The 26,903-nt window shown below is 43.0% G+C and overlaps 1 protein-coding gene across 2 annotated transcripts in view; it reads left to right on the plus strand.

Moving 5' to 3' along the window:
- SAXO1 (stabilizer of axonemal microtubules 1) overlaps window positions 1-26,903 on the plus strand; it is a 214,118-nt gene that overhangs the window by 48,195 nt on the left and 139,020 nt on the right. For both annotated transcript variants that reach the window (XM_078675972.1, XM_078675971.1), the window contains exons 2-3: window positions 16,869-17,045; window positions 20,774-20,976. In XM_078675972.1, the coding sequence (XP_078532098.1) occupies window positions 16,869-17,045; window positions 20,774-20,976 (380 nt within the window). The remainder of the gene's footprint in view (window positions 1-16,868; window positions 17,046-20,773; window positions 20,977-26,903) is intronic.

The raw sequence follows: 26,903 nt of genomic DNA on the forward strand, positions 1-26,903 counted from the left end.
TCAGGATGGAATGAGAATGATGCACCTGTCTGGCTATTTGGTCCCATGACTTCCACCTATTGCCAACCAGGAAGTTTTCAATTTTCCCAAAGCCATTGTCTTTCCAGAGATTTATTATTTTACTGTCCATACATCCCTCTTGCCCTATGTTGAAATTGTTCAAATCCGTTGTATTAGATATTCTAGGAATAGAGTGGAATTTAAAAAACTGGGTTTTCTGTCTGAAAATCCACTGAAGGGACTTATAGCGAATTTTCTTTGGATCTTTAGTGACTCTGATCGGATCAGTTATTTTTACCTCTGGCAGCATCTTCTTCATAAAAAAATTGTCTGCCTCGTTAGTGTCTAGAAAGAAAAACCTAAAGCTGTGGTGAGCAAAAGACGCAAAATAATATTCTCTAGTATTTGGGAGGGACAGCCCTCCTTGTGTTGATGAAAGATGTAAAGTGCTAAGTGCGAGCCTAGGAGTCTTTCTGGCCCAGAGAAATGAGGAAATCAGGGCATCCACTTTTTTTTAAAGAAGCGAGAAAACTGTTTTTCAAGTAAAAAGGCTTTCAGTTGGTTGACAGATTTTTTTTCAAAACAAACTTATTTAAGTTGTTGAATCCGCCATAAACAGCACATCTACATCTGAACAACACCATAGGGGTTGCACATTTCAGCTTGAGAAATCCCATTCCCGGTCCACGGTAAGCTCCAACTTGTAATGGGGTGGTCGGATCAACAGTGCGGCAGTGGCTGGACCGTCACCGCTGCGCCCCCACGAGTCTGGCTGTCCTCAGATCGCCAGACTCTTAATCAGGCCCATTGTGTGAAGATTTGCTGTTCAGGGTGAGTTATGTGCACCCATTTCCTGCACACTGTAGCATCGCATAAGAGGATGCAGATGCTTGTGCTCCCCCTGCTGCAGTAAAGATAGAGTCAGTACACATATTGCACCAATGCAATCTTAAAAGGACATGCCCTCATTTGCATGGGGGTGTGGCTGCACCAGAGCCATCTTAATGACACAGGCCAAGAGGCCATCAGGAGATGCGCTGACTGTTTCCCACAATGAGCTGGCACACAGTCAGTGCTCAGGGCCGGACTGGGAACTGAAACCAGCCCTGGCAAACAGCTCTGCCGGAAAGCACCACTGCTGCTTTTGTTACCGGGGCCGATATTGCAGCTATGCTGCAAACCCGCAGCCCCAGTAACAAACCCTCCCCCCACCCCCCAACCTGGCGGCCCACCGGGGAAACACCCAATGCCAGCTATGGCCAGTCCGCCCTGTTAGTAATCCCTTGAGGGGGGCACTCTGGGGTGAGGAAGAGGGTCCCATGGACTGGCCAGACATCCACTTGCAGGTGGGCGAAGTCACTCACTGTTCCACCCTTCGGGGCGAACTCTGTCCCCCTTTGAAGTGGAGCTCATCTGCCTCCTCCACTATAAAACATGGAGCGGCTGCTTGAAGCAGCCGCTCTACTTTCACTAAGGTGCTGTCCCCAGGGTAGGTACAAGTTTGCGGCTGCTTCAGCGACAGCACATTATATGTAATAGGGTACACTGTCCTTATTTGCATTACATGTAACATGCCCCCTGGAGGGTACAGTTTAGGTGGAGACAGAGATAAAGTTTGAGAGGTTGGGGTTGTTGGATTACTTGACATGTGTAGCGGGCTAGGGGTAGTGGAAAAGTGGTGGAACATTGTGCAGTATCGGTATATTCCCCAACGGGTCATAAGTGGCAGAGAGCGGTTGTCAGCTGTGAGCGTGGAGTCCTTTGTGTTTGCCAGGTCAGAGAAGGTATCAGAGTGGTGGTTATCAGGGTGCACAGACATAATATCGACTCCAAAATATCGTTTGGACAGAATATCGAGTTTGAAATATCGTTTGGGCAAAATATCGACAGGACAGAATATAGACAGCCAAAATATCGTTTTTAAGGTAAGTGAAGTAATATCGACTGTAAATAATATAGAAAGTGAAAATATCCAAGTATATAATCTAGATAGTAAAAAATATCGTTCTTTAAATAATATTTAATTATTTATAGTGTTTTTATGTTATAATATGTGTGAAAAGTGTCATTTTATGTTATAATTATTTTTAATTAATGATTTTTTTAAATTATTGTGTAATTTTATTCTGTAGCTGGTTGTGGGTTTATAGGGGAATAGGGTGGGAAGTAATTTAATTATAATTAATTAAATATGTAAATTTATTAATTGGTAGTAATAATTAATTAATTGGTAATTAAATAATATTTGTTAATTATTTTAAATTTAATTGGTAATTAATTTAATTGATTAATTGCTAATTATGTAAATTAAAATAATTTATTTCCTGTAGCGGGTTGTGGGTTTATAGGGGAATAGGGTGGGAAGTAATTTAATTATAATTAATTAAATATGTAAATGTATTAATTGGTAGTAATATTTAATTAATTGGTAATTAAATAATATTTGTTAATTATTTAAAATGTAATTGGTAATTAATTTAATTTAATTGATCAATTGCTAATTGTGTAAATTTAAATAATTTATTTCCTGTAGCGGGTTGTGGGTTTATAGGGGAATAGGGTGGGAAGTAATTTAATTATAATTAATTAAATATGTAAATTTAATAATTGGTAGTAATATTTAATTAATTGTTAATTAAAAAATATTTGTTAATTAATTAAAATGTAATTGGTAATTAATTTAATTTAATTGATTAATTGCTAATTATGTTAAATTAAAGGGTATTTTTAGGGTTCAGGGTCAGTTTTTAGTTTTTGGGTAAAGGGGTATTTTTAGGGTTCAGGGTCAGTTTTTAGTTTTTGGGTAATGGGGTATTTTTAGGGTTCAGGGTCAGTTTTTAGTTTTTGGGTAAAGGGGTATTTTTGGGGTTCAGGGTCAGTTTTTAGTTTTTGGGTAAAGGGGTATTTTTAGGGTTCAGGGTCAGTTTTTAGTTTTTGGGTAAAGGGGTATTTTTAGGGTTCAGGGTCAGTTTTTAGTTTTTGGGTAAAGGGGTATTTTTTGAGTTCAGGGTCAGTTTTTAGTTTTTGGGTAAAGGGGTATTTTTAGGGTTCAGGGTCAGTTTTTAGTTTTTGGGTAAAGGGGTATTTTTAGGGTTCAGGGTCAGTTTTGGGTTTTTGGGTAAAGGTTTTTTTTAAGGGTTCAGGGTCAGTTTTGGGTTTTTGGGGTACAGGGGTACAGTGTAAAAATAAAGTAAAATTAAATTTACATTAAATTAATTTAATGAAATTAAATTAAATTATATTAAATTATTTTAAATAATTTAAATTAAAAAAATTATTATATACTTACCAATACTTACGTTGTAATGGTAGTGCATTGTAAAAGTTGCGTTGTAATGTCATATATCCACTGTTGCACTCTTTGGAGTGGGAATAGTAATTTTAACCCCTACGCTATCCAACGCTTTCCCTACTGTTGCACCCACTGGAGTGGGAATAGTAATTTTTACTCTTTTGTATTTGTACGTTAATAATATTGGCTATTATTTAATTAAATGTTGTTACTATATATATATATATGTTTTAAGAAATATGATAAAAAAATATTATTTTTTTACTTTCATTAATTATTTAATTATTAAGTTATTTTAAGTATTGTTAAGTATATTTTAGTAATTAATTTTTTATATTATTGTAATTAAACATTGTTTTTATTAAAGTCAATATTTTTTATAACTATATTTTTGTAAACGATATTTTTAACTCGATATTTTTGTACTTACCTGTTTGTAGATAGAAACTCGATATTTTGTCTCTCGATATTTTGTCAACGATATTTTTGTTGGTCGATATTCTGTCCCTCGATATTATTTCAGTGATCCGGTTATCAGCTGTCAGAGGAGCGCCAGGTTGTGTTTAGACCTCTGAAATCTGGCATCACGTTGGTGACTGTCAGCATACGTCACCAGACATGGGGTATCTGATATGCCTTCTAGTGATTCAAATAGAATGGCAGAGTCGTAGTTTCATTTTCTCCTGGTGTAGCCTGTGAAGAGGAGCCCAATAGGAGTGAGAGGTTGAGGTTTAGAGAGAAGTAGGAGAGGTGTGGGGTTGGTTGGGGAGGTGGAAGTGGAAGGCAGGCAAATGTAAATGAAGATAGGATTGGAAGGGTTGGGGAAAGGGTCTGTGTTTTGTTTTTCAGGGTGCTTGAAGATAGTGGTAAAAATGTGGAGGTTGAGATCTGCTGTTTGGTTCATAACTTTAGCACTGTTATATAAGCTAATGTGGAGGTCAATTTGAGTTTGTGTAGTCGATAACTCATAGTTTCTTCCAGCAAGTTAAATTGGATTTTTGAGGCACAATGAAAAAGCCCTAGGTACATATATACATACATACGTGTATATATATATATATATATATATATATATATATATATATATATATATATTATTTATACATTCCTGAGTGCGGCTTAAAAAGCTTTAAAAGTATTTATAATTAAATTGTAATATAAGTCACTGCTACAGTCAATAATATTAATCTCCCTTTAACATGTTCCCAAATTGTTGCCAGTCTCATTAATCAGTAATAACAACAAGTACAATGAACATTTTGTTTGGGACAAGACCCAAACAGCGGAAAAAGTCATAAATTCCATTTGGCAACTATTTCTTAATTCTTGACTAGGAGGCCTTGCGGCGGGGTCTTTGTGCACAGGACTCACTCACAGCGAGGTCACGTTTATTGAGATTAATCGGACTCTTATCTAATATTTTTAGGAACTCGTACAAAATGTTTTCCTGGCAAATGATTGCTCATATGTGGAAGAAAAATATGTATCCTTATTTTCTTATTGCCAAACGATAACGCACCTTTCCAAGTTATAAAAGAGGCCGATAAAGCCAGCTCTTGTATTCACATTTAAGTTGAATGGATGGGGTGAGAGAAAGGGGCGAACCTGTTTCAGGAGAAAACTAGTCTATTTGATTAATGTTAAATCTCTAGTAGGAAGTGGAAGTTTTTTTCTAAGTGAAAAAAACGAGAGCGACAAAGATAAGAAATGCAAAAAGGCAAAAACAAGAACAAATTGTTCCAGTTGTGCCCTTGGTCCGCTCGAACCCTGTGCACCCACACAGCAATTTCTGCTGCTTCGGGGTGATGTTTAACCCCTCTGCTTCCAGTACGTCAGTTTGTCCTAATGACTTGGCCTTCTCCATTGCCAACCAAGTGATCTTTGTTCTTTGCTTCTTTGATATGTCCATCAGTCTTGCCTTGGTTTTTTTAATGTCAATCATGGTCCAGTTAGCTATGCTGGTAGAGGTCATGGGGTGCACAACCCTACCCCGAATTTAGGGGCATATTACCAACAACTAGCGATAATTATCGCTATGTTGGTTTAGCGGCGATATTTTTATCGCCGAGCTGCGGCGGTTTTTATCGCTTAGGAACCCTGCTATTATCAAGGTTTATCTCCGAAGCGATAAAAATCGGCCGAAATGCATGAATATCGCTGAAAAGTCAGCGATATTCATGCATTACCGAGCTAATGCTCTTAGCCATGTTATCCACCTACCATTGGATAACATGGCTAAGAACTGCTCAGGGGCAGGTCTTAGCTTTTGGAGATATTCTCGCTTAGCGCGAATATCTCCAAAAGTTGGAAATAGGAGATAGCGATGTTAGCGACTGTTTCCAGTCGCTAACATCTTGGCACGCCCACTTTGCATGTCATTAGTGATAAATATCACTGACATGCAAAGCGGGGCCCAAGATGGTCGCTATCTCCTACTAGCTGTCGCTAACTGGTGTTAGCGACAGCTAGGTAATAGGGAGATAATTTTATCTCCGCTTTCTTGGCTTTTAAAGCCAAAAAAGCGGAGATAAACCCCCTTGAGTCTTTTGACAGTATAGAGGACTGACACTACTTTGTGTGAGTGAGATCAGTATTGTGGTTTGACTTCACCTAGTCCCAACTCACCTATGGTAGTGAGCCGCCTTCTTGTGGATCGCGTCGCCTCCTCTTCTGCACATCGTCCCCCGTGTTGTGTTGGTAGACTGATGCTGGCTACCTTTCTGTGCACCGGTGTTTGACTGCAGCCTGTCTGACAATATGATGCGATGGGAGCACAAATTAAAGATGTGTATTTGCCACAAAGTCACCATTTGTTCTGCTATTGTTAAATAGGGCTAGTTCCATCCTCTTCCATTTTGCAGCCTGTTACTAAGTAAACAGGGAACTTTGCAGCACTGTTCCAGAATGTGATACAATTCAGATTTTGCTAGACGGTGCACATTTTTGACCTATCACCCTTTTTTGTACATGTGCCACTTTTCTTTAATGTTGGCCCATGCAGTTGTCACTGCCATTCATAAGTATTGTTGAAGAAATTGAGGCAAAGAGAGCGGATGTGATTATTTCTAAATCCGCTGCAGGTTCAGGGGAATCAAGACATGAACCTGTGGTCTTCAGACTCCAGGACCACAGTGGCGGCTGCCAGCTATGAGGAGTGGTGGGCGGGCACCCGCTGCTGGGCACCTATGCAAAACAGAAGCAATCTGGCACAACCCTCTAGCCTTACCCATCCAAAAAATCTGAACTCATTAAAACGAACAAATTCTCCCTAATGGCAGCTCCATAAAATCGAATTAGTCTCTTGTCTGTGTTAACATTTTTTGAAAGGTCAAACCTCTGACTAACAAAATTCAGTGCAGGGCAGTGCCCAAGTAAAGGTAGATTGTGTGCTCTACGAAGAACAGTCAACATTAACTGTGCAACAGGAAGCACGTGCCAAGACAGACATTGGCATACCATGGGCATAACAGTGCAATACCATCAAAAACCATTTACATCTGAACTGTAGTGTTAGTCTGTTGTAAATCCTCACAACATCTTCAGAGAGCGAAATGATAAGGCACAACAGCTGCCAGCCTGGAATCTGTGCTGGACGCAGACAGGTCAAATGGCTGCACACAGTGAAAACCATTCTTCTATCATAACTTGACTCAGGGTTGAAGGTCATTTGGCTGTTATGTATGCATCCTGGTGACACAAAGTCAAGGTACGGGAAGCCATACATATCGCAATCGCGTCAGTGGCAGCTGGTAGGGAACGGGGGTGGGGGGACGAGGGGGTTGAAAAATATTTTTTTAATAGGACTTACATTTTTACGCCATCTCTCCTCGTCATCTCTGCTTCTCTTCTCTTCCTGACTCCAGCCTAGAAGAAGCAGGAAGCAAACAGGCTCCCCTAAGCCAATCACAACTCTGCAATGCAGCGTTGTGATTGTTCTGATCGGCGCTCAAGCGGGGACAGGGAGCCTGTGCAAGCAGTTGTGCACGTAGTGTGCACAGACCACTACTCCTCCCTGAGCCACCCTAACCTGCCCTGCAGCAACAACAAAAAATGATAACTTCGTTTCCCCCTGTTCTAAGAGCAGTGGAGCCGCCCGCAAGACCATCTTCCATAATGCACCATTATATGCCAAAGAGGAAACCGGCAGTTGCTGTCTACTGTGGAGGGGGTGCACCACAGTACAATCTGATTGATTTATTTATTTATGTCACACTATCTGCAGCTGGCTTTCACCATTTCCCACAGTAACTGAAAAATTACTTCACCATTACTCCTAGTTCTACTCTTACTCTTCGTAGTCCTATATCTTACCCAGAGTTTTAATTTTTTTTTAATTTAATGCGATTTTATATAGCGCAAACTTTACCCGAAGGTTTCAGAGCGCTTTACATAAGAACCAGTTGCAAAACATAAGGACTAAGGATTACATGTGTTACATAAAAGATACAAACAGAAAAAAATTGCAAATGTACAAGATGTAGAGTCACACACGGAAGAGATACAAACAGAAAGAAGAGGTAGGAATGGATATACTCTAAGAGTCACATAGGAATGGTAGAGACTACAAAGGTCTATTGCATATACTAGTGATTAGAGTCATCTCTATATACATAGGGAAGTGATACGAAGGGATATACTCTAAGAGTCACGTAGGAATGGTAGAGAGTACAATGGTCTACTTCATATACTAGTGATTAGAGTTATCTCTATATACATAGGGAAGGGGATATGAATGAATATACTCTAAGAGTCACATAGGAATGGTAGAGAGTACAAAGGTCTACTGCATATACTAGTGATTAGAGTTATCTCTATATACTGAAAAGCAGAGTTCCATTAAGTGGGGTCAGAGGGGGGATGCAGTCACAGCACCAAGGGAGGGTGGGAGGGATACAAGGGTATGGAGAAAAGGCAAATCAGAAAAGGGAAGAAACATTTGAAGATCGTCGGAGAAAAGGGTTAAAGGACGTGGGAATGGACTAGATGGTGGTTCAGAGTCCAGAGAAAAGTGGCCGAGATCAGCAGCAAAAATGGCGGCCAGGACAAAGGAAGAAGTAAAGAAGTACAGGAGAGTCCGTGGCGTAGTTTCTTTCATTCGAATGTTGCTACAGGGCTGCTGCCTGCATCTGGTGATTTCACGGGCCGCTGCTTTGTTTTGCGGAGGGGTGTGTGTGCCCCAAGTGCCGCTCTGCACCGGCCCTCTCTGCTGGCCCAGAATTGCCGGGGCTGCCGCAGATGTGGGGCTCTGCTTGCACTGGTTGCTGAGGCAAAAGGTTCCAGATCTGCTTGGGCTGCGAGTTATCACCCTCCCGGGCCGGGCTGCTGCCCTGCTGGTGGTGCTGGTGGTGGTGGTAGAAGGTGGTGGTGTGGCACGGCTGCCCGTCGCACACTAGCAGCACGTTGCCCAGGTGGGAGATGAAGCTGGAGGCCAGCCGCAGGCGCGTCTCGATCTTGGAAAGCTTGCGGTCGGTGGGCTCGGTGGGGATGAGGGAGCGTAGGGCGGTGAAGGCCGCGTTGACGCTGTTGGTACGGTGGTGCTCCCGCGCGTTGACTGTGTGGCGCTGGCGCGGCTCCCTGTGCAGCCGGTGGGTTTTGTGTGGGTTCATCTGCCCTGGTTGTTGTGTGGGTTCATCCACGCTTGGCGAGGGTGCTAAGTAGCTACTGCGCTTTAGGCTTCCGGGAGATGCAGAGCCTGCCTGCTGTGGTAGCCTCTGGGCCTCTACCCTTGATGTGACCACTCTTGCTTTAAGGCAATCCATTGTTGGGCTACGCGCTCAGGATGTCCTTATGTCCGCCATTTTGGAGTCAGGAAAGCCTGTTTATACCGATATTGCCGGAATCAGGTCCTAATTCAAATAATACCTTACCGGAGCTTCAGATGTGTGTCAGTTCCCTGCAAGCATTCAAGTGCTGCACGAAACATGAGTGCTTGTATCACCTGGTAACCACTCTCGGCGGTCGGCTCTTCTTCCGCTCCCCTCAGTAGTTTTTCAGCGCTGGGAGCACACTATGCTGAATTTCGGAGGATCTGTGTCTTGCGCTCCCCCAGCGGGTTTTGGGTTTCCCCCACCTTCTAACCTGGTGCCGGGGGCTGCGGGTCTCTGTTGTTCATGCCGACAGGACGCGCTAGTAGCGGGGCTCCGTTCTGTACATCGCGACTCTCTCTTGGTCAGTTTCGGATTCCATGGTCGCCATCTTGTTCCGGTCCCTTCATGGCGAGCCTCGCTCCTTAAAGCACTTTTTTTTCTTATTAGTGAGTGACTCTGGCATCTCGGGATGACGGTGTTGCATGGCGCTGGTGTTCCGATACCCTAATCATCCTTTTGTCTGATTTTTCTCAGGGGGGGCCGGCCCCCTCCGGGGCTCGGAGCCCCCTCCCTCCCTCTGGGGCTGTGACGGTCCAAACACCAGCTGCCTCATATGTGATGAGGGGTATCCACCTTTGAGCTTTGATCTTTACCATGAGGATTGTGGGAAAGATCACCTACTACGTTGACAAATTTCTAGCTACAGAGGATCCTGCCCAGGAGGTGGATCCATTTTATAGTAAGGACAGTAAGACCAATGACCAATGAGTTAAGTAATCTGGACACTATTTCATTATGGGTCATCTCATTTACTTCTTACCTTTGAGTTCTCATCCCTTTTTTTCCTCCTAAAAGGGAACACTGCATTCCTTTTCCAAGATTTTCTTTTGCTGCATCTTCTCTAATCTTTTTTGGGAGATGCTTTCCATAGGTTTAACATTGTTGGCAGTTACAGACAATAATACGCGTTTTTGTGATTTAATGAAGAGAGTGTACATTTATGATCATTTCCATTTGTTTACATCAACTGACTTCATTTGTTTAATAAACAGCACCTGTCATTGATAAAGTGCCCTAACCTTGTAAATGCTGGTTTACCTGGATTGTGTGGGATTGTTATTGACTGAGCTGCTGCGATCTATAAGCGCCCCATAACTTTTGACTCCTGCCGATTGAAAGGAAACTCCACCTGCTGATTAACCACACCAATCTTTGACTCACACACTCACACAAAGCATCAGTATGTTGTAATTGAGTTTAGTTCTGAAATTAAAACTACAAATACTTAACACAGGTGTTAAACCTGGATATTATAATCTTGGTAAAATGCTGTTTCTTGTTTTTGCCAAGACCCCATGATGAAGTAATGTGCCTTGCCATAGATGGTCAGATAAGATGGAATTCAACACTAGGTTGGCTTTTTTATTCATTTTTTATTAGCTGTAAAGCACTGCATGCCGCTTTTTAGTCACCGAACAACACTTTGATGAGAGGAAGGTTGTGGGACCAATGGAAATATCTAACAGCTCAAGCCACATATGGAATTGTAGGTGATTCTTAAGTGTGGCATTACAAGGCTTGTATTGCTGCTTGGCAACTGCCTTGCTATGATACATTTGAGGGTGAAGCATTCAATGAAGATTACCTTTAGGAACCTGACAAAGCACGGAGAGGTGATGCAGTTTGTCGTAGGTGCCTGATTGACAAGCTGATGTAAGGTGAACCGTGACCAGCGTGGAATGCTTGACAGAGCAATCTCAGCTGTAAGCCGAGTAGAAGAAGTGCGTCTTTACGCCTCCCCACAATTTTAAGAAGTCCCCTATATAATGGATCCTGGGTTTCAGATGGCATTCCTGGAATTAGAGCCTTGTATATAAATTGATCTGTCCCTGTATTCTTCGTATCAGGGTGGGTAGGTGAATGTATTTATTTTTGTATTGATTAAGCATATTTCTATAGCGCAAATATAGTTACTTGTACACACGAACAAATCAAATGAAACAGGAAATAAACTGAATGTGAGGCACGTTTCTGTGGATGGAGTAGAGAAAGGGTTAACATTGTGCAGGTGGTTGTAATTAGTCTTTCAGCTAAAACCTTAATAAATGTGTTTTCAGGTTTATTCTGATGGACATAAGGTTGGAATTCAGTCAGACATCCTCGAGTAGATGGTTCCAGAATCTTGGAGCTAAATAGGAAAATGATTGGTTAATATTTTGGATTTTTTTCACTGTCAGGATTCGTAAGAGCAATCAAGGTTTGCTTCCACTATTTCTTTTTGCTCCAGTAATGTCAAGTTGTCTTTAAGGTACTTGGTTGGGCCTTTGTCTATGGCACTGTGAGTAATGCATGCCACTTTTAAGAAGATTCATGTATCAAGAGGGAGACAGGAGAGTTCTTTCATAATAGTGGGTCACACGTTCTAATGACTGAGCGCCTTTGACTAGCCAGGTACAACAAGTAAGCTGGCTCTGTAAGGGTCTAGTGCTGCTTTAGGAAGTCTGGCCAGTATTGCATTTCTGGCAAGCAAGTGGCACCCTAGTCTCAAGAATACATGGAAAGTTCTAGTTTTCTGACAGGGTAAAGCTGGAATGATGTGGTTTTAGTCAGTTTGGGGAGGTGAGGTGATATGAAGACATTTTGATCAATTGTGAATCCTAGAGATTTTATGGCAAGGACCATGGTGTAAAATATGCATTTGCTGTGAGATCCACAACCCATTATTATTATTTTTTTAAATGTTTTATTTGTATTTTGAGCCAAAAAAAACCCAAAAGAAAGCCTATCACCTTCGGTTACAGTCGTGCAGAGGTGTACCTATACAATCCACATCATCATCTCATCAAGCGATTCGAACCTGCAAGTTCCACCCATTCACCGTTCTTCGCGGCAGTGTCCCATGTTTCTTCCCAATTCTGGAGTGCTCTGGGTCGAAAGAGCCGGCATTCATGGCTAGGGTTAAAGGAGGGACCCCTTAAATCCCGCTAACCATCGCCCAGTCCTCCATCTAGCCCATAATATGTCCTCCATTTGCCCCATACCCTGCAGAACTTTCATGGGCAGCCTCTCGCCTTGTATGTGACCCTCTCTGCCGCCATGTACATATCCAGTCCCGCCTTCCATTCTCGGAGCTCTGCAACCCATTTTTGGACTGAAGGCAATGCTTCATCAGCACAGAGGAGAAGAAGGCATTGTAGTGATTTCTCTTCAGAGAGAATGAGCCCATCCACTTTGTAAGGTCTTTTTAGGAAGCCTTTTGAGGTAGTAATGTCGAACTGGTGAAATACTTTAAGGTAAAGTTGGGTGTCTTTGGCATATTAGTTATCTCTTCAGTATGCAGCACTGTGCCAAGTTGTTTTATGTAATGATTGAATAGAAATCAGAGTGAAAAGCTTAGTGGTACACCATAGTTGTAGGGGACAGTACGCGATCTGAAAAATTCCATTTTACAAGTTGTGATATTGATGTGATGAAAGATGAAAAATATTTCAGTAGTTGGCCTTTGTTTTCCATTCGGGCAAAACAAACGATCAGTAGAGTTTCTTGATCAATAGTACTGAACACTGCTTGTAATTGTACTGGGGTGTTTAACTAGAGTTAGCTGCCCTACTTGAAATATACAAGTCATAATTATAATAATTATAATGAGACCCTGACAGCTTGGAGTATATAATGAATAATAATAATAATAATAATAATAATAATAATAGATCACTATCTCCACAATTTCTGAAGCGAACCAGCAGGACATAGTCCTCTCTATGTCTAACGTAAAATCTACACTAAGGTCCACCAGAACCGTAGGGCCTTATTTACAAGGAATTAACGCAGCGCTATGCAGCATGCCATTTAGTTGCGCAGTGTCGTGTTAATTATGAAGCAAAGGGATGCGTCATATCTACAAAGATCTTGCTCTCCCCCGCGTTGGCACACAATTAGCTACCTTGCGTCTATTGCGGCACCCTTGCACTATGGTGCAAGGGTGCCTGTGTCACAAGGATGATTGTTTCTGTGCAGAAAGGAACACCTTACTGCACAAAAACAATCACAAGAGGTGATTTCCTCTTCCTATATGTGCTGCAGAATGCAGAATGCAGAATGCAGCACGCATAGAAAGAGAAAAATAACGAGGAGAAATTAAAATATTTCTCCTCCTTGCACCTCCCTACGCCTCCCCTGGTAAGGTGTAGCATTCTGATGCATTTCCAGGTTTATGATTTCTCGTAAATCTTGAAATGCAGCAGAAGACATGGGTGTTACATGGGGCCACCAACACCTTTCACACAAAGTGTTTCTTGTAAAGGGACCATATTTACAAGGACACAAAAAGCCACGCAGGGTGGCTTTACATGTCCTTGTAAATTTGGGGAAGCAGGTTGCGCCGCCGGTGTGTCACAAAAAGTGACCCACTGGCAGCGCAAGGGGATTGTAAATAAGCCCCCTAATCCTAATGGATTCACCTGGGTCACTATTTAATTTAAAATGGATTTATGCGCATAGGTGTTAATTCCACTATATGCTCATTGCCAGAAAAAAAAATGCAGTCCCAGATCATTCTTGATGGCTATTCACAAAAAGGGCCAGTACTGCTCCCTAGCCATTTATCCATTGATAGCATTACTAGAAGTAGAACAGAACTGCTTTGTGTAGGTAATCTGATTTTTCTGCATGGGCCACCTGGATTTTTTTGCCTTTTGCTGGACCCTATGGGGCAGATCTACAAGTAACTAACGCAGCACGATGCAGCAAGTCATTTTGCTGCGCCGCTCTGCATTAGTTTCAAAGCACAGGGATGCAACATATTTACAACAATATGTCACATCTCTGTGCTTCCCCCTGCGCTGGCGCACAAACTGCAGCCATGCGCCGGCGCAGGCACCCTTGCACCATGGTGCAAGGGTGCCAGCGTCATGGGGAGATTGTTTTTGTGCAGGAAAGGACACCTTCCTGCACAAAAACAATCAATTGAGGTCATTTCCTCTTCCAATGCTGTGCTGCAGAATGCAGCACGCATTGAAAGAGGAAAAAAACGAGGAGAAATGAAAACATTTCTCCTTGTTGCACCTCTCTACTTTCTGACGCATTTCCAGATATAGGATTTCTCGTAAATCTGGAAATGCATCAGTGGACATGGGTGGTGTGTGGGAACAGCCATTTCACGCCCCTAACATGCAGAGTGTTGCATGAACAGGGGCAATATTTACAAGCACAGGTTAAGTCACGCAGGGTGACTTTACCTGTGCTTGTAAATATCACTCAGCAGGCTGCGCCACCGGTGCGACATGCAACGGGGTGCACCGGCGGCGCATGGGGCTTGTAATTCTGACCCTATATTTTTGGGCTTTAGAACTTTAGTAAAGTGCCTGTGATCCCCCTTTAAACATGGTTAAATTGGTATACACCTAATTGGTAAATTTGCTAAAGCCATACTAAAGCATTTTGAGGAATGGGCTGAACATAAACAGCTGACACCCAACTACGAAACAGGCTTCCAAAGGGGCAGCAGTACTGAGGACATCTTAGTGGCATTATTAATGCTTATCCATCAAACCATCAACAAAATACTCTTTTATACACAGCCTTTATCCATTTTAAATCGGCTTTTGACTTCAAAGATTGGGCAAATTATGGGGGAAATTTGTGCCGAGTGCATCCCTACAGGCATATGAACGCGCCTATCAGTTAATACTCAAACACTTGGGTAAAGATCAGACTGGCCCCAGATATGACAAACTGTGGAGAAAATCAATACATTAACAAGATTGAAACAGGTTTGCCTCCTAGTCCCTATATTATTTAGTTTATATGTAGCTGACTTAGAAGCAGCCCTTAAGAAATCCCTCTCTTCCCCCTAAATTATTTGGACAATCTCATAATAGCCTGCAATACACAGATGATACCGTGGTTTTAGGAAAAAAGGAAATTGGCCTTCAAATAAAATAAAATAAATTAAATAAAATAATTTTATGGAAATCTCAACCAGAAATTTAACAATGACAAGACAAAGGTGGTAGTTTTGGGACATAAGATTCAAGAGAAAAGAAGTTGGTATCTAAACCAGAAAAAGTGGGAATGCACCAACAGATATAAATATTTAGGCTTATGGCTGGATGAGCGTGGTGGTACAAAGAGACAACCGGCGGCTATGAAAACAACTGCCTTAGCATTAAACACCCCTTTCTTTTAACTAATGGGCAAGCTATCAGGCCGTCACTGAGTCCACCCATGCGAATAATCAAGAGTAAACTTATACCTACATTAATTTTTGGTCCAATAATTTTCTACTGGAAAAGTACCAAATGTGATACCACTCAGTACCACACCTACAGGTTTCTCTTCATTCTCCCGGATAACTCAGCACAAACTCAAGTGCGACTGGAGTTCAATCTGCACAAGCAAGCATATATTCTTAATGTCTTCTGCTTAGCCTATTCCACCAAATTTAGAGCAGCCCCTGAAAGGTCCCTAAAACATCTATTATGAAAGGCCATAAACGACTCTGTGGAATGTATATAGAACTTCCCATAGAAACTTTGCAGTTACAAACCATGTGGACATTAACCTTTCCTCCCCAAGAAACAAAAAAAGCTAGCACTAAAGCAAGCAGAATAATACCTTTTGTCGAAGACTGCCTACTCTGGGGAAAAAAGAAACATAAACTGGGTGGTATTAAATGCATATGAAACCAACTCAAAGTAAAGGTACTGGTACCTTCTGCTCAGTATAGAGAGAAAGAGACGGTTACTCAGAGCCAGATTTTGCTCGCTGCCAATAAGGGTCTTCCACTATGGCTGTCTCAAAGGCAAACTGTTTATCACTTGCAGATTGAGTAAAGTTAACAAGGAGACATTGCTCCATATAGTTTACGCTTGCAATGAACTCACAGCCTCAAGGCGGACGTTTTTAAGACAATCCTTCCTGAAGTTGAACATCTAAAACAGAACTAACGCTACAAAAGCATGTTTAAGCTGTGCCAACCCCAATTAACTGTCTGTTTTTTAAAAAGAAAATTGGACAATGTTCTACATAAGATCACATTGCTTGAGCATCACAAACCAGGCGAGCTTAGCCGCCTATAAGATCATGAACATTCAGTTGTGAAACCACACATGTAGTAGAATCAATGCCTGTGTTGCAATGATTTTAACCGCATGCGCGCTAGCGGTTTTCCCGCTGCGCGCTGCGTTTTTAAAAAAGCCGCGTTACATGACGAGCTCAGCTCGTCATCAGCGTGCGAGCGGTGCAACTCATGACGAGCTCAGCTCGTCCTGAGCGCCGAAGTGGTTAAAGAAAGGTACTTCGCCCAACGTCTTATAAGGACAAGAAATTGTAATTGTAAGATTACAAATGTGGTGGTTTCAATTGTTGTATTGATTTGTAATTTTTTTTAAATAATTGTGGAATAAAATCTTCTTTTCTTATTACCTATTGATAATAAATTGAGCAGACAGAAAAAAAGATAAGCGATTACATAGCCTTGTTATTAACAGTAGAATTAGCAGCAATAATACTTCAGCTTGTATTAGTAATACTATCATTAGTACTGTTACAACTAATATAATTAGTTGAAGATTTTTAATATTTTGATTTTGACTGCAATGGTGCTCTTTTAGGAAACTGTTGTAAGAAGAAATGCATTACTAACCTGCTTAAAACTATTATTAAAACTATTACCAATAATACTGATATTTATAATGTGATGCTGTACTGAAAGATTCTAGTTTTAAGCTAACATCTTGATTGTTTTTCTTTTTTCTTTAACAAATCAGGCGTCACCATTGCCCTCATCTTCCAACCAAGATTTTTGATCCTGCGGTGAAGCCAAGCCTAATCTCAGAGTACGTAGACCAGTACCCTCTTCGCCAGCCTCAGCCTGCAAAGTCCTACAAGCCATGTCAAGTATATGCACGACCGACTGTAAAACTTGATGCCTTGTCCACTTCCAGGTGAGCAAAATCGAGAGGAGGATGAATGAACACCCAATGCAAATTGTATCTAAAAACACTGCAGCTGGAATTATCTGTCTTGATTGCGCTACCTCTAGAACAGCGGCCACAATCACACTGCTTTGGTTAAATGTATGCAGGGATGCTTAGCAAACTAAGTAATATGAGTTACTAATTAAATGTAAGGCCTCTGTGACTATTAAAGGACAGAGGGTGCAGATTGCTGAGAACTAGCACTATAAAGATGTATTGTGTGGCTGCGGGAGCTCAGTCGAAAAGCCAGGTCTTTAGTTTCTTTCTGAAGTCCGTCAGGGAGGGTGCTGTTCAAAGGTGGAGGGGCATGTTGTTCCAGGCTTATCGACATAGGAGAAGGAGCGGCCCCAGTTGTGGCTGTGACAGATTCGAGGGGTGTTCGCAATGAGGATCTAAGGTGTCTAGCAGGTAGATGAAAGCTGAGCCGTGGTTGATGTAGGTTGGCCCTTGATCGTGCAGGGCTTTGTAGGCATGCATGAGAATTGAACTGGCATCTCTTCTGGATGGATGGGGAGTCAGCGGAAGTTCCTAAGGTGGGGGGTGATATGAGTCCGATTGGAAAGGTGCAGGATGAGTCTGGCTGCAGCGTTCTATATGGAGGAGCTGCGGAGAGGTCGAGGAGAATGAGGGGCACCGTCTTCCCGTGGTCAAGGAGGGTTCTGATGTCGTATGTGGCAGCGACCAGCGTGGTTTCTGTGCTGTGGTTGGCATGGAATCCTGACTGGAAGGCGTCAAGCTGGTGGTTTTATTCCAGGTATTCGGTGAGCTGTTGGTTGAATGCCTTCTTAAGTACTTTGCCAGGGTAAGGGAGCAAGGAGATTGGTCAGTAATTTTTTAGTTCACTGGAGTCGAAGGGGGTTTCTTTAGGAGGGGTAGACCTTTGCCTGTTTCCTTCTGTCCGTTAAGGCTGCTGTGGTGATGGAGGCATTGATGATGCTGGTGAGTTCCGTGCTAATTTGGTTGGTTCTGAGGTTGAAGAAATGGGAGGGAGGGGTCAGTGGATGCCCTTGAGTGGATGGGGGAAACATCCTTTACAACGCAACTTTTACAACGCACTAACATTACGACGCAACTATTACAATGCAAGTCATTACAACAACTTGCGCTGGAGGGCGCTCTAGGATAGGGAATAGTTTAATTACTATCCAACACCTTCCCTACTATCCACGGGGACTGGAGTTGGAATAGTAAATTAAACTATTCACTATCCAGCGCCCCCCAACGCAAGTCGTTGTAACGACTTGCGTTGTAAAAGTTGCGTCGTAATGGCATGCGTTGTAAAAGCATGCGTTGTAATGTCATACATCCGTGGATGGATGCCCCGATAGCTGAGATGGTTTGTGCGGTGAGTGGAGACCATGCGGTGATCCTTCAGCTGGTGCGAGCTGGTTCGCTGAGGCTGTTGAGGTTGAGCGCAGTGGGTTGGGAGTCAAAGTTGTTGTAGAGTATGGCAATCTTGCTGTGGAAGTAGTCCCAGAGGGTGTCGCAGATTTTTTGGGAGGGGTGGATTGTGTTCTCTGGCTGTTGAATTGGAGAAATCCTTGACTATTTTGAAAAGTTCTTTTATGTGGTTGGCTGCTGTGCCGATGTGGGCTGTGATGGCTGCTCTCTTGGTTTCTTTGATGTGCAGGTGGAAATTTCTGGGGATGCTTTGTGAACCTCTCTGTCGGAGGGGCTCCTTGTGGAGCGCCATTGTTTTTCAAGTCGGTAGCAGTTATGCTTGGTGGTTGTGAGCTCTGGTGTGTTCCAGCTGGTGTGATTTCAGGTTTTATTTGTTTTTGCTTGTTTCCATGGGGGTGACTGTCAGCGCATTTGGTGATCCATGCAAAGAAGTTCTGGACGGCCTGTTCCAGGTCTGATGAAGCTTCAGGTTGGGTGGTGCTGAGGGCTTGAGTCCACTGTGTCTCTGTCACCTTGCCCCAGCACCGGTATGGGGAGCTGTGATGTTTGGTGATGGTGTGCCTAGTGCTGGCCATGGGGAAGTGGATGATGGCGTGGTTGGACCAAGTGAGTTCTGTGTGGAGTTGGTATTGTTGGGGTAGTCGACGTGGAACTCGAGATTGCTGAGTAAGATGTAGTGGTCGAAGTCGATGACTAGGGGGGCGATGAGGTAGGAGATGGTGTTGCAGAAAGCCGGTCAAGGTGCTGGGGTCTAATTAAGTGTGTGGAGGGGTGATAGGTCCTGGTCCCTTACTCGCCGTAGGTTATTGAGCAGTTCTTTTAGCGGCACTTGCCCTTAACAGGGGGAAACCCCTAACCCCCTACAAAAAACGAGTTCCAAAGTGATTGTAAGGGCAAGTCTGATTATCGTACGATTTCAGGAAAAATTTCCAGTAAGAAAGGATTCATGGTGATAGTTGTTTATAAAAGGTGATGTCACTCTTTCTGTGAGGATAAGCATAGAAGTGACTGACAGCCAACACGTCTTTCACCCCTTTACATGGTCATCCGGCCTGGGGCTTACTCAGGGCTATTATATTACAGGCGTAATGCCGGTCCGGTCTGTGCGGATCCGTTGTTGTGGCTCCTGGGGTCTGTATACGAGGGTGCCTCTTATTGTAGTCTTGGTATCGGTCTGTAGTTGAGAGTTGAGGTGTTCCATAAGGGGTGTGTGGTCATCATTGGTGGTGATGCATCGGATGATTTCGTTGAAGATAATGGCGATGCCACCACCATGTTTGTTGGTACTTCTCAGTGTATCATCTTGTTGATGTCGGGTGTTGCGGTGGCTATGTGGGGGTTGGAGAAGGGGCTAAGCCATGTTTCGGTGATGTTGGGGCATTGGATGGTAATGGTGTCGAGGGATCGGGCGTTGAGCAAGATCCATTGGAGCAGTTCCAGGTTGTCTGTGGTCTTCTGGGCGGATGTGGGGCAGGATCCTCTGTGGGCTGGCAGTCCTGTATTGCAGGAGAATCAGCCGTGGCAGCAGGTCAAGGGTCCTTTGGTTGTTCGCGGGGAGGAGGTGCAGCAGTTGGTGCAGCGTCCAGGGCTCACAGATCTCAAAGCAGAGTTCCTGTGGGTGTCCGAAGGGCCAGGGTCCCTGTCACATTTAGATTTCAGTGCAATTACAAATAATTTTATTTTCGTCTGGCAAGTGCCATTCAAAAATAAAATTAGAAGTGTTTAGGTAATAGATTACTGTAAAGTTGCATAAAAATATCGAACAATGTGGGTAAAAATTAAGCTACGACTCTAGAAAGTGGAACACAATATTAATTAACAGGTATTCTGTTTTGCAAGTCATTTAGGGTCAGTTGTCAGTTTCACTTACTTTCTCTTTGACTTCTTCTGCATAAAGGGGAATGGCATTAGATCTTCTAGGTAAGGTCAAATCCAAAGACGGGATCAGTCTTCGATTTTCAAAAACATTTTTAAGATGAACCGTTTAGGGCCATGTGCACACACGGTTCTTATGGCCACAAGCACTACAGTAATTTTATGAATGAGGGACTTGGAAGCCTGTAGAATCTCACTTAAGAATGTAAATTCTACAGTTCCATAACTAAGTCATTTGTATTCATGAAGCAGGGACTTTGCAGTCTTTTCACCACAAAATGCATTTTCTTGCTCGTCAACCAAGTCATGGCGCTATAAACACAATTGCATCAGTTGCTGCAAGCAACTTGAAGTGATTTTGCTTCCATACAGTACATCCACTTTGTTATTACAGAAAAGGTCTTTCTTCTTCGTTATAGGGAAGCTTACGTCCCCCATGAGGTGTTACGACGAATATGGAAACAACCAGACGCGTACAAGCCAGGCATAGGGGACATGGACATGCTTACCACCTATAAGGAAGCATTCAATCCATACTGCGTCGAGAAAACAGCTTCCTTCCGACCAATTTACAAGAGAAATGAAATGACTGCAAAAATGGACACGGTGCCCACGTATACAGGTAACAAATGTGAATAGCCAGAGCATTGTCCACGCATAGGTGCCTTCACCACATAGCATTTCATACAGACATAGAACACTTATTGAGTATCTTTGGACCTCAGACTTTTCAAAATGAAGCAAAATTAAATAGGAATTTCAATTCCCAATAAGTTTTAGAGGGGAGGGCATATTGAATGATACTGCCCTGCACAAACTCCCCCAGACTTTTAAAAATGTTGCGTCCACAGAAAGGCAAAGTTTCATTTTTAAAAATACTTAATAGCTCTCGTAGAGATCACAAACCAGTTGTATAATACTATATCAAGGTCGATAACATCAACCTTCAAAAATATTGAATTGACTATATCACCTACCACTGGATGTATGACATTACAACGCATGCTTTTACATCGCATGCTTTTACAACGCGGTTTTTACAACGCATACCATTACAACGCATAGTGCTTTGGGGTGCTGGATAGTGAATAGTTTAATTTACTATTCCAACTCCAGTCCCCGTAGATAGTAGGGAAGGTGTTGGACAGTAAATTAAACCTATTCCCTGTCCTAGAGCGCCCCCCAGTGCAATGCGTTGTAATGATTTGCGTTGTAAAAGTTGCGTCGTAAAGGCACTGTGTGGTAAAAGTTGCGCTGTAAAGGATGTTTCCCCCTACCACTGCATCAGCAAGGTAAATATATGTTTACTATTCTTAACTTCACATCAACTTACCTACACTTTCCTTGTACGATATAGGGATTAGGTTGATGTAGTAAAAGTGATATTTTTGTCATGTGATATAAATATTGCATGTAGAATGATGGTCGTGTACCCACCAAACATCTTTTCTATTCAGTACTTCTTGTATGAGGTATATGGAGTTAATGCACCTTATTTTCCAACCACTTTCTGACATTATGGGGCATATTTATGAGTCTTGCGTCACATTTGCACTACGCAAAGTGGTACATGCATAACTCAAGGCTCTATGGTGAATTCATGAAGCCACCCAAAACCACATGGAGTGGCTTTAAGTGCCTCATAAATCTTGAGTAACGCAGCGGAGCGCAAATCGCTGCATTGCCTTACTCTGCGCAAGGGAGGCATCCGTGGACATTGCAGTGGGTGTTTACATACTGCATCACACACAGAAGGTGGAAATGCTCCTAAAGATTTTTTTCATGCAGAAAGGCGCCCCTGCCTGCAAGAAACTATCCTGCCCGCAACGCAGGCACCCTTGCATGGGGCAAGGGTGCCTGGGTTGGCGCTAGGCTGTCAAGACGGCCCCAGTGCAGGGTAAAAGGACAGAAATGCACAGTAATTGATAAATACGGTGCTTTCCTACCAAAGCCCCCTAAATGTGGCCCCAGAAGTCTGCATGGGGAGTGTAAGTTATTGTAGCTTTGCACAGCTAGTCTCAATTGGGCCTTTGATAAGGTCAACATTGCTTCCCTGAGACCTCATATGTTTTCGAAAGACTCTGAGGTTACATGGCCATGCTACTCAAAATTCAGATATTATCAGCCACGGCTCGTGCAGGGCGTTACACCGAGCGGTGACGTCAGGCAGAAGAGGGGCAGGGTGGGGGTTGTAAAATGCGGGATATAGACGATGTCAGTTAAGTACCGGAAAAAAAACCCGAATTTCGTTGCGCGCGCTGCATCACATTTGGCGATGCAGCGCGGGTAACGAAATTCGTTTTTTACATTTTTTTCGGTACTTACCTGACATCGTCCATATCCCGCATTTTACAAACCCCTACCCTGCCCCTCCTCTGCCTGACGTCACCGCCCGGTGTAATGCCCTGCACGAGCCGTGGCTGGATATTATGGGCTTGATTCCCATTATAAAGACTGTCTACAACAATCAGGAGTACAAAAAAGCATGAAGGACCAGACTGATAAAATCAGTTCACTTTACATATAATATATCAGTGACAGTCCGTATTTACGTTTATGCATCAGCTGTAGACGCAAAAACACCTCAATACAAATACTATTTAGTGTTTTCTGATGGTTTCCAACATAGGTGGCTTGTATCACACACTTGGGCACATTATGAACATGGTAAAATCATTCTTTTAAACTATTTTTCCTAAGAAGTTACTACCCGATATAAACTGTTAGCAAGCGCTATGGCAAAAACTAGAGCACATTCAACCGCGCTAAGCTACCAAATAGGCGTTATTGCTAAAAGAGGTGGAAAAACTGTTTGCAATTGTCTTAGCCAGAATAGCGAAGTCTAAATGGCCCTAATACTCTACTTAGGCTAAGTATGAAGAAAGTTATATGAAAAAAATAAGAAAATAGCAGTGAAATATTTTAATGTATGGCAATCTTAACATTCAAAATATGTATGTAACCTGCACACCACAATTTTAACATTCAGCCAGTCATATTGGAACTACAATAAGGAGAGAGGTTGCAGCACCTGAAAATTTAGAACACCGTGGCGGTCATTTAGAGCTAGGAAGTAAATGAAAATTCTTCAATTTGTGGAAGAAATTCTAAAGATGGGCTAGAATGTTCTGGGACGAATTTCCTTCTCAAGATTATCCCCCGGAGGAGGAACCTCAGCCACGGGTTCTATTACGCGTTTAGAGTTTCATCCAGAAATCTGATGTTTTTCAGTTTCCTCTCAATCTCAAATGAGATTCTGGGTGTGGAGTAGGGATGATTAGGAAGAGGGAGTTAGACAAAGTAAGAGAACTCTGATGTCAGGATGATTGTGGCTAATTAGATGCAAGAACATAAGGAAGCTTTCCAAGGTGGAAAATGACAAAAAGCAAATGAAGCAGAAGAAGTAGTCTAGTGAACTTGGGGCTAGACCGCATCAGTTGGACCATTGTTGGACAATTTTGCGCTGACACCGGGCAATTTTGCATTAGCTGTAAACTGGTATTTGCACCGACTGACTGGTGCACAGCGTAGTTGTGCATTGGTCAGTTGGTGCAAATTCCATTTTGCTCTTGTCCTTCATGAAAAATGTTCACAAAATGCCATACAATTGCCTGGTGGCAGTGCAAAATTGTCGAGAAACTGCAAAATTGCCCCGCTCCAGTGAAATTACTGTGATATGGTTTCAGATCTCGATGTTGTATTGGTGTGGCAGGCAGGGGTGTGTACAATTGTCCATGGGCTCAGCGTGTCTTTTTGTATCTGTGTGTGTTTGCATGCATACGTGTGTACATAATGAGAGTGCCGTTGCAGCTTTAAAGCGATGGAGGAAACAGTGGAACCACTGTTTTTGCCACAAAGCAACCTACCTCTTCAGGCATTCCTTTTAATGTATTCCTTCAAACTATCTTGGAGCTCCTCACCTCACCTTACAACATCTCAACACCCATCAGGGGTAACAAATGCTATATGAATGCAAATCTTTCTTCCCCTTTTATCCCTCCGCTATCCTTCTCACTCCAAGTAACTGACTAATATCCACCACTGAAATTACTTCATATTTCACCATATTAATTCACCACTAATCCTTTGTAGGCTTCCTGAATAGCATGTGTCAACAAGCGCTATATAAATACAAACCTTTGTCCTCCTCTATCCTTCTGCTATAATTCCAAATCCAAATAACTGACTAACCTATCCACCACTTAAAATGTACTTGGATGTTTCACTATACTAATTCAACACTAATCCTCTATGGGTCCCGGAGTAGCGTGCTACTCGCCGAAAAAGCGCTTTGACGCCTCGTATGGGGTAGTAAGCGCTATATAAATGCAATTACAATACAATACAATACCCTACTCACACACTAGCTCACCCTGCCGTTCTCCCTTCTCCATTACCCTCTTCTTTCCCACGTTTTCCCTTTTTCCCCTGGTTCCCACGCTAGTTATGTGATGCGGTTTAGTTATCCAACCTTTTATCTCACACCTATTGCATGACACTGCAATGCACTGTAAGACATTTCTTCCTCATAATCCTCCCACCTTGGCACAGTTGTCGATATTGCTTGTAAACTTGATGTGTTATTTGCTGGTTGCTGCCCTCTGCTGTCACTCTATTGTACATTGTCTTGACCATCGTTGAAAAGATGGAAGTGAAGATGGTGTAGAAAAAAATGGAAGCCACAGTGGGATTTCAAAGGATTTTTTGTTTTTTTATGCGTGGTTGTGAAATGCTAGTCCAAAGGAAGCAGCATGCAACCTTTTGTTTTCAGCTCGTGAAATGTTGCCCAATTTAAATAAACATGTTCGCAACGTGAGCTGCATCCACGCTGCGCGAGGAGGGAAGGAAACTGACAAGGAAGAGTCACTTTCCTAACCTAATTGGAAAACGTTCACAAGAGCCGGCACCTTGGAAGTATTTTCTTAGGAATTTGAGCTGTGGAAAAGTCTTCTTTGAAAAAAGTATTTGGTGTCTGGCAATGCGTGCGTGCAGAAAGTTGAAAAAAGTGCAACAAGTTTGCATACTTTGTAGGTATATTTAGGATATTATTAAAATAAATATTTAAAAAATCCTACAGAATTAAGGACGTGCTTGCTCTCTCCGTTGGCCTCCTCTTTCGTAGTAAGTGTCCTCCAAGACTACAACAGTGGTACCCAGCATTATAAAAGTGGTAATGATATTGCCATGTGCCTAAGTTTTGGGCTCTTCAGGAAGTCTCTGGTTACAATCCCCCTGTCTTTCTCAAGTGCACAGCAAAACATTGAACATTGCAAGCACTCACCCCCAATCAACCGATCTGGGTTTAATCCATCATCATTCTTTAGCTCACTCCACCACCCCATTTCAGACATGCCAATATGCAAACCAGTCTGACCCTGTGCCTCATGGGAACAGACCAGCCCGAACTGTCAAGCCATGTCTTCCCTGGACCGGAACCAAACATCCTGGGACCGGTTTCTGGCTAATCAGTTGTCATCAGCCAGGCTAGCTTGAATCCAGTGGTAAAGTGAGCAAGGGACCTACGTCTGGGCATACCCTGCCAACTTAGGGCGAACAAACAAAACCAAAGGGGATGATGGACGGAGCGTTGACTGGGGGTGAGTGCTTGCAATGTTCAACACTCCGTCCATCATCCCCTTTGGTTTTGCTTTCTCAAGTGCACAGCATCCTCTGAAGCTGGAAAAGCATCCAACGCACACCTGGGGGAGGCATCAGCAGACGGACCAAGAACGAAATGTAGTTGTCTGTGTCCTCTGAGGATCAACATTAGAGGTGGCAGCATCTCCTAGTGTTACTCCCTTGCTAGGTTGGACGGTCAATGTGACCCAAAAAGACCACCCTAGCTCCAGAGGTCTTACCCTCTATTTTTTCCTCATGGTGTCACCAGTAAGGCCATGGGGTCGTATAAGGGTCATCAGGTAGGGCAGGGCCTCTTTTGCTGTTGACCTGGTGGACATTGTGGGTGCAGTGGTCAGAGGGGGCTCCTGGAGCTAGCAGACCCTATGTTATGGGGTGAGCATAGAGTAGTATGACCTGGGGTTCGGCTCTCATCGAAAGGTATTAGTCTGCCTTTGGAGGGGGGGGGGGGGTTGATATAAACAGAGACAGCTCACAGAATGAGTGACAACTTAAAGTCATAGTCTTGGATCCAAGGCGCTACGTGATTGCGCCTCGTCATCACTGAAGTGTAAAAGTAAGGTGTAAGAGCAGGGCTTTAAGTGGGCCGGGTCTCACCGGTGCTGAGCACCGGCAGTTTTTTAAAGGAGTCCTCGAAACGGGTCTCTATCGGGTTCTCTTTTGTGCCCTGGCAAAAGCGGTCTGTTATTTCCGCACTGCAGTGACAGCAGGCACATCGATGTGCTCTGCTCATACTACTTTCTTCTCACTAGTGGTGAAGTTACAGCATGACAGCATGCCAGGGGAGCGTTGTAGGGAAAGGGAAATCCTTTAAAGAGAGTCATTTTCTCTCTGTATTTCCATTCTCGTTTTGAAACTCAGGAGCAGCAACAGTGTCGTGGTGTCAGCAGGGCTTTAAGTGGAAGCTTTTTT

Source organism: Lissotriton helveticus, chromosome 2_1, assembly GCF_964261635.1.
Source record: "Lissotriton helveticus chromosome 2_1, aLisHel1.1, whole genome shotgun sequence".
Taxonomy (NCBI): domain Eukaryota; kingdom Metazoa; phylum Chordata; class Amphibia; order Caudata; family Salamandridae; genus Lissotriton; species Lissotriton helveticus.